At 31.3% G+C, this 8,707-nt stretch overlaps 1 protein-coding gene across 1 annotated transcript; it reads right to left on the bottom strand.

Moving 5' to 3' along the window:
* Positions 1-2,841: 2,841 nt before the first annotated feature.
* On the bottom strand, positions 2,842-5,236 carry LOC134230999 (uncharacterized; the record flags this gene model as incomplete). The annotated part of the gene is made up of 4 exons (XM_062712872.1): positions 4,939-5,236; positions 4,109-4,182; positions 3,146-3,242; positions 2,842-2,945 (listed from the first exon to the last, which is right to left on the bottom strand). Coding segments are annotated over exons 1-4 (573 nt in total), but the record flags the coding sequence as incomplete, so codon positions are not given.
* Between the last annotated feature and the right edge of the window lie 3,471 nt (positions 5,237-8,707).

Here is an 8,707-nt window from a genome sequence, read left to right as displayed (position 1 = left end):
AGATTTACTGATTAACAAATACCTGTTCATAAATTTCTAAAAATATATCAACTCTTGAATGTCAACTCTTGAGGTCATGTATCAAAGCTATGGAATCTTATTAATAATATCCAAAAATATATTTTCCAAATATCAATAGAGTTCTACTCTTGAATTATAGCAACAGATTAACAAATACCAGTAAGTGCATAATTTCTTTAAAATATATCAACTCTAGAATGCACACTCTTGAGATTATTCATATGTCAAAGCAATAAAATCTTATTAATATCCAAAAATATTTTTTTCCCAAATATTACTGACTCGAGTTCCAGTTTTGAATTACCTCGTTCAAATGTCAATATTCTCGAGTTAATTTACGTTTTCTTTGAAAACAATAGATTCTTGATTGGCAAATTGCACAAAATACGTTTTCCTCTTGAAGACGCTAGATTTAATATTGAACATTTACAAATACATCACATATTTTCTTGTTGCATGTTTACATTATTTCAACCTGTCAATATGGCGCTCGACCCCTTCGATAGGTTTGTTGTTTACATACACTTACGTTATTTATACATAAATTACTGCACTAAAAACAATACCTGGGTACGAATGTGTAAAATAAACGCATTAGATTGTGAAAAATTACCTTGAAATGATTTGTTGACAGAATATATCAGTTGTTTCAGGCACGATGTTCGACGACGATCATCTCCGTGTTGACAAACAAGATAGCGTGGCGCGTATGGATACAGAGAAATAGTGCGCTCTTCAGTATCAAAATTATAAATACACAGATACTGTTCCTTGAGAAATATTATTTTTCCCATACTAGGCATTATTATTTTATTTAATGTAACATTGCTTAAAGATATGCCTGTTTTAAGCGTGGTTAATAGAAAAAAATAATGAACTATTTTTTGGCAAGTAGTAAATCGCCTAATTAGCATAATTTTCAGACAGCGAAGGCTCTGCCTTCCCACAGTTCCTCAAAAGTAAGCCTCGATGATGATTTCCCCCTAGCCTGGTCCCCTGGCTCATCTTTGAAGTGTTTAACTTGCGAATGTATACAACACCAGTGGCTTTCTTTCCTAAAGACCATTTCTGTTTTTTTAAAGATATTGGAGCGAAATTTTGATAAATAAGAAATAGTTGTAAACTTCTGTACGAACCCAAACAATAGTATGAAATTCCTTTTGAGGTGTGGACTATGTTTTATATCGAAAGGTTAAAAGTTAATATTTTATAAACGCTCTATAAACTTGCTTACTTCATAATGTACACATATGAATCTTACATCATTTTCAAAGTGAATTGCGATAGCTTTTACGCTGAATTAGCATATCTGGCGAAACATTTTTTACACTGGAAAGCAAAATGATTTTGTAAATGGTAGTGATTAGAGGTGTCCGCCATTAATCTAGACGCTGACTACCGAGGCTGACTTACGTCACCTCGAAAAAGCATACACTGCCCCAAGTTATGTCATATCGTATAACATAGGTTAAAATAAGCTTCATTCCTTCGCGGTTTATAAAGCGTAAAGTGTCCAAAGTTATGTTATTTCGTATAACATAGGTTAAAATAAGCTTCATTCCTATGATTTATTTAAGGTAGGACAACACGACAATTTTTCCTCAAAAATGGCTTTAGATTGAGCATATCTTAGAAATAACGTCATGCGGAGTAATATGTTCTTGGCGTAATTCATTGTGACATGGGCAAATTCTGTTATACTAATTAAATACTTCTTAATAACTAATAATGAAAAATGCAGCAATATACCTTCATCACCTGCATACGGAGTGAATATATCTCAGTTGATTCGATACGCAAGAAACGAGGTAAATTATTACCAAGTAAGTTGATGAAACAAGAATTTCAGCAGTCTCGTTTAAAGTCATCACGTAAGTTCTATGGTCGATACAATGACGTGTCAGCAAATACAATTTACCATTACGGCAAATGCTGTCTGACGTTTTTCATACTAATTGCTAGTCCATTATTTATACAATGAATTGACGACATATTTTATCCGTTATTTCCCGCTCATGACAAGGAGACCGGTCAGCAGGGGATGCTCACTCCTTCATGGCACCTGATCCCACCTCTGATGTTTCGGGGGTCCGTGTTTGCTCTGCTCTTATTTTGTATTGTTTTATGGACTTTGAGATTGAATACTGTTCGTTATCTCCATATCCTTCTACAAATTTCTGTTTCTGAATCAATTTCTTACCTCGGTCGAAACTGACTTGTGTCTATAAAAATATACAGATACCAACTGTTCCTTTATCAGACGTTCTAAATAAGAGTGAATAACGCTGACAACATACAATCAATCTTTTAATCAATCTCACAATTTTTGGTCCATATGTCTACAGATAGATTGATGGGTTTTTTTGTATCTGAAGAAAATGTATCATTTTTGAATATTTACACACAACATGTACGAGCATAGATCTTTATGGTATATGTGATACTTGTTGAATTCATGACTATTTACAAGCCTTGTAACATCTTCAATCAATTTTACTTGAATGAATAAAAAAAAATCCTCAATGGATTATCCGATACTTTTTGACTTCATGACTAGTAACACGGCTTGTAACATTTGTAATATTTTTCACAAATGTGTGAAAACATGTCTCAATAGTATATTCAACATTTGTTGACTTCACGACTTTTTCAATCTTTTTTCACAAATTTATGTAAACATTCTCAATGGTTTATTCGATATTTGTTGATTTCACGACTTGTAATATTTTAATCTTTTTCACAAATGTATGAAAACGTCCCCCCGTCACAATTATAATCTCCCCAGACGCCCCCATGGCAAATTTGTACACAGTCCCCTACCCAAGCATTATCCGGTTCACTGGGGTACCAGTTGGAGTAGGAAGTGACGTTACGGTTGTTTCCTGTCCAGACAAACTTCCCCTCCTGTTCAATATCGTTCGCACCTATCCAATGTGAACAACAATGCCACCATGTACTGCATTCCCCTGAAAGTTGTTAAATAAAACGAAGAAAAGTTAATTAATTTTGTTTTATAAGACTTTCAAAAGTGGACATCCGGTTTTCTAATCAATCGAATCTTATGTTATATGCTTGATGGTAAATAATATTATTCAATAATATTTTTATCAAGAAAAAACTGTACCAGGACCCGAGACTGGCAGGAACGTTTCTGTCAACCATTTATTTTCTTCTTCCGTGTCTATGGTAACCAAGTAGGCCCCTTGCCTTTCACAGTCATCCTGAAATAATTCTTTCTTATTTAGGCCATTATTAAAATATTGTTGGTTTGGCGTTGCCGACTCAGTCTTAAAGGTTTGGGTCGGTAGGTAGGGGAAATTTTTTTTTTCAAATTCAGAAATGTTGTTAGTATTCGAGCGTCATGGGTTTCTGATTGTTTTACAACAACTGCTGTCTGAATTGATTCCCAGTTGTTATTTATTTTCAAACCCTATTAGTTTTAAAACTTTTATATACATGGTATAAAAAGTCGCCGACATTGAATTGGCATCAAGTCGTTTTCATATGAACGAATCTAAGCATGACTGCTAGATTCATCCAGCAAATCAGTGACAGTTAATCAGACATGACATTGTTCCTTGAAGTTTCTATTTGAAACTGGTATAACTGATTCGATTCGTCAGTATATTTTTGCCATTTTAAGACACCCATATACGCGGAGAGTCTTGGCATCAACTTCTCTTATACCGAGTTTACATTACCGCTTTCCACAGCCATGCCTTGGATTTGTGATATGCAATATCAACATCACATAGATGCTTATAAAAGAAAACTGTTCAATCAATTAAGTATTTACATGATTCTTCCTTATTTTGTATATTACTCAAACGTACAGACACCCAAATCCTGATAAATATGACCCAAAAAAATTATGATACGTAAAATTTGAAAACATTTCTTCCGACCGCACCGATTTACCCGAGTCGAACGGCAACGCCAAACAAAGCTAATTTTATTTTTGGCCTTATTGCCAACAGACTGATAGGAAATGATAATTAAAAAAGATATAATTGTCCAAATTATGAGGCACGTGCTTTTATGTATGTCAGGATACATGAAAACATTATAACTGACATGTTATTCTTACCTTGGCATTTGGCCATGTGACCCTATTCTTGATTTGTAAGTAATAATGCATCTCATACAACAGCCAACCCTCTCCTATAAAGATCAAATTTTTGAGTTTCTGAAGTTTTTTCTTTAGCTTTATTTTTATCTTTGAATGTGAAGAAGATTAAAATGTATTCAAAGATAAAATAAATCAACAGATCTACATGTATAAAGAAAGAAAATGAATTGCACACATTGAAACCAATTTAATGTAAATACTTTTGATACGATAATATTGAATGCACATTATATGATTGGATTTTAAGATAAAACAAATAACTGCATATTTGTTTCTTATACCAAAGAATAAAAAAAAAACCAATAAAATGAATTTATACCTCATCAGAAAATTAAGTAAATAAATAAACATTAAAAAAAAAAACAAAAAACAATACATGAAGTTAAATTTCTTTTTACAAATTTGACAAGGTACCCTTTTGAAATAAACAATATCATCAATATAAATTCTGGATAGGCTTTCGTACGTATGCAAGATCTCCAAAATAACAACATAAATCCTGTTTGCACAAGTTAATAGAATATGTTTGATCGCATAGATTTTGAGGTTATAATGATTGGATTTGAAGTGAAGAAAATTTGTAAAGATCTAAAATGGTTGTTGCAGAAAGGTAGAATTCTAAATATAGTAAAAAGTTCAACATTTCTGAACATTTTAGAAATATACTTTTTATCTATTACAAACAATATGGATAAAAACACACATATCAATACAGACATCTGTTTTTGTTTCTCTTATCTGCTTTTAATGCTCTACAGATATTATTTTTATTTTTTGGTATGTCCTACCTTCTAATTTTGAATTGTAATACCTCCACCCAGTCTCGTTATCAGTTATAGTCACAGAATCACATGATTTATATAGATGACACCTCTTTGTCAGGGAGTTGTAGCCAAGACAGTGACAGTTCTGACCACACATAGCGAAACACAGCGTGAGAGAGCCACAATGGTGTAGTGACAGAAGAGAATCATAGAATACTGCGTCATCTAAATGAGTGTCCGCGAAATAATGAGACTGGAAAAATGTGGCCCTTGTCCAAGTCAACACAGAGCAGAGAATCAGACAGGTGCTGAATCCTAGCATTACTACTAAAGATTATGCAAAGCTTAAAATCAGCACTGCTGTGTAATTCCGCCACCAAGTCTGGTAATAATATACACAGAATCATATGATTTATAAGGATGACGTTTTTCCTCTGGGAGGTGTGTCCTGTATCATCTAAGTCAGTATCCGCGACATACAAAGCTCAACTTCAGATGGATAGGGCATTTGAACATTTGAGAGTGCATAAGATTCAAGGCATGAAATTATCTAACTTCCTTTCAGTTATAAATTGAGTGCAATATTGCAAACAAAATTTAATCCGTATATATCCCTAGTGTATGTATTATATCCCTAATATCAATACGATACGACTATTTTTAGGCTTTATATCTTATAATGTATATATTAGCATCCCTTCTTATGTGTCTCTATGAGTTAAAAAAAAAGCTTTGAAACCTTACTAGAACTCTACGAATGCTTTATACTCGATTGTAAATGGATTATGAATTATTAATCATCTAAAATAAAGCGGTATTTCATATTTGATTGCAAGAGCATTTGATGATTCTGAGTATTATGAGTTCATTAAACGAGCGGGATATCCATTTGATTGTGTAGACAATGTGGCAGTTTTTCTTAACCCAAGAGAATTGGAGCACTTTGCTCAGTCGATTTATCTTGAAGAAATACAAAGACCCATTAAATCATGCTATTAATTTTCTTAAGATAATATTTTTTTCAAGAATTGTATCTCTATAAGTTAAAAAAAAAGCTTTAAAATCTTATAAGAATTCCACGAATGCTATCGATGCGGTGTAAATGGATTATGAATTATTAATCATTTTTTTAAAAAGTGGTACTTCATATTTGATTAAAGAAGCATTTGATGATTCTAAGTATTATGAGCTCATTAAAAGAACAGGATATCCATTTGATTGTATTGTAAAATAACGCATTTCACCCACGTTAAACTTTGCTTAGTCGATTTAATTGAAAATCAAATTTTATGAATAAAGACCCATCAAATCATGCTATGATATAAAGAAATAAGGTATCATTTTTAAACATCTATCGGGACATAAATACGGGTTGGTCTAGAGATTAAATTAATAAAGCCCGAAGGGCTTTATGATAAATTTAATCTCGTACCAACCCGTATTTATAGCCCGATAGAAATGTTTCAGAAAAATGATACCTTATTATGATATTTCATTCTGCGACTTATTCATACTTTGGTTTTGCCTGATTGTGACTTTTAACGTGTGAAATGCGTTATTTTTCAAACCCAACGGCATGTATGTAATCCACTGAACGCGCGTCGACCCTTTATGACGTCACAGAGAAGATACGAGTCGAACGTTTATCTATCGCACATTTATGACCTCTTGACCCCGTACCTGTATTTAAACAGTTATAGAGACGCATTGCTTTCAGTAGTGTTATACAAAGGAAAACATTTGCAAATGTAAATATCTTAAAATAAAATCTTGTAAGAATTGTAAGCTGATTTAAATTTACGGAAAATGTTCACTGATATTTCAGTGACAAAATCCAGAAATATATTACTTTAAAATCACATATTTTCGTGGATTGAGGAACGAAAAAATATGGATTCATAGAGATTTGCTTTCGTGGATGAAGAAGTATTGAGTATTTATGTACAATATAGGACATTTTTCTTTCTGTGGTTGTGTTCATTGATCACATTATGAAATTAAAAAAAAAATTATTCCTTAATAACATACCAATGATTTTAATTTTTGAATAAAATATATTATTATACAAGAAATGGTTTTTTTATTTTCTGAAAATTAGTTCTAAGAAGTTTATAAAAATGAAATTTATCTGTAACGGGACTGTCTAGGGGTTAGTCCCGTACATAGATCCAGAGTTCAGAAGGATAAAAGAATAACAAGAATTTCATTGATTAAAGAATTAGATTCTGTATTCTGTTGCAATATTTACAGCCAATAAAACAAACTTTAAAGATATGAAACGTTATACAAAATCAAAGAATGCGATAATTCCCATTACAAAATTTAGCCACATTCCCCAAAATACATTTGACCAGTAATAATAATAAAATGTAGACATATCTTGATTCACGAATGAACATAATGATATAATAATAATAATTCCAAGCCGGGTACTATAGACCCGGGCGCACCTAACACGGACGGGTTATAACACAGAGGGGAATAACTCTAAACAACAAGTAATGACAAATAGCGGGAAATATGAAGAAAATATTGCACATATATAAATACACTGTTATTAAATACCATATAATTGAATACACATAAAAACCACCGCACTCCACCTTCCTTAAGTCCTTATGTGTATGAATATATATATATATATATATATATATTATATATATATATATATATATATATATATATATATATACATGTATATTTACATGTGAGCCTTATAAATCCAAGTAATAATTCAAAGTGACATACATTTAATTATCATAAAATACCTATAACATACATGTATCAATATACAGAAACTTCAAGATTACAAACATGCATTTACTTACATGTACAATTACAGTACAATAATTTTTTATTTTTCTGTATTTTTATTATTCATCATTCTTATTATATAGCAGTTTATAGAGGTGTATATTTGGTTTGTTTTGGTAGCTTTTTGTTGTACATCTTAATTTAAACATACAATGTAGTTAATTCAAATGCAATACTTACATTTTTAAAATAAAAAAAAAATCGTGTTGACTGAAGTTGCAATTGATGAAGCAGATATTTTGATTCCGAATGACCCCATTTTAATTTTTGTTATTTTTTTTTCTCTCCATTAATAAAACTTACGCTACATCTGTACAACATTAAAATTAAATAGATTTAAGTAAAAAATTTATTAGTTATCGGCGCAATCTTTACATTTTTGTACATTATTCTTTTTGAGCAATGGTCTGGTTCGTTAAAAAGTTCTATAAAGCTTTTACGAATTGTAACCTTGAAAATCATAGAATGTAAAGAATGAGTATAAAAAACAGATTTACAAGGGTTTTATCGTATTTAATCAAAGTTTCAAAGTTTTCACTAAGTAAATCAAAGTTCCAAAGTTTTCACTATAGTGAATCAAAGTTCCAAAGTTTTCACCATAAGAAGTCAAATTTCCAGAGTTTTAACTATAGTAGATCAAATTTACAAAGTTTTTACTCAAGTAAATCAAAGTTCCAATGCTTTCACTATAGTAAATGACAGTTCTAAGGTTTTTGCTTTGGTACTATATTTAACTATGTTAACATGCAAAATGCAACTTATTATCTTGCATGTTGACATAAATATCTTATATGTAAAAATATGTCGCATGTTGACATAACTAAGTCGCACGTTGAAATAAATATCTTGCATGTTAACATAAATAAGTAGCATGTGAACATAATTATCTTGCATGTGAACATAAATATCTTGCATGTATACATAATTGTCTCACATGTTAACATAATTAACTTGCATGTTGACATAAATAAGGTGGCAT

This window comes from Saccostrea cucullata, unplaced genomic scaffold (genome assembly GCF_032062105.1).
Source record: "Saccostrea cucullata isolate Sc308-1 unplaced genomic scaffold, CSIRO_AGI_Scuc_v1 ctg13538, whole genome shotgun sequence".
In the NCBI taxonomy this organism is placed as follows: Eukaryota; Metazoa; Mollusca; class Bivalvia; order Ostreida; family Ostreidae; genus Saccostrea; species Saccostrea cuccullata.
This window is presented reverse-complemented; position numbering and strand designations above follow the sequence as displayed.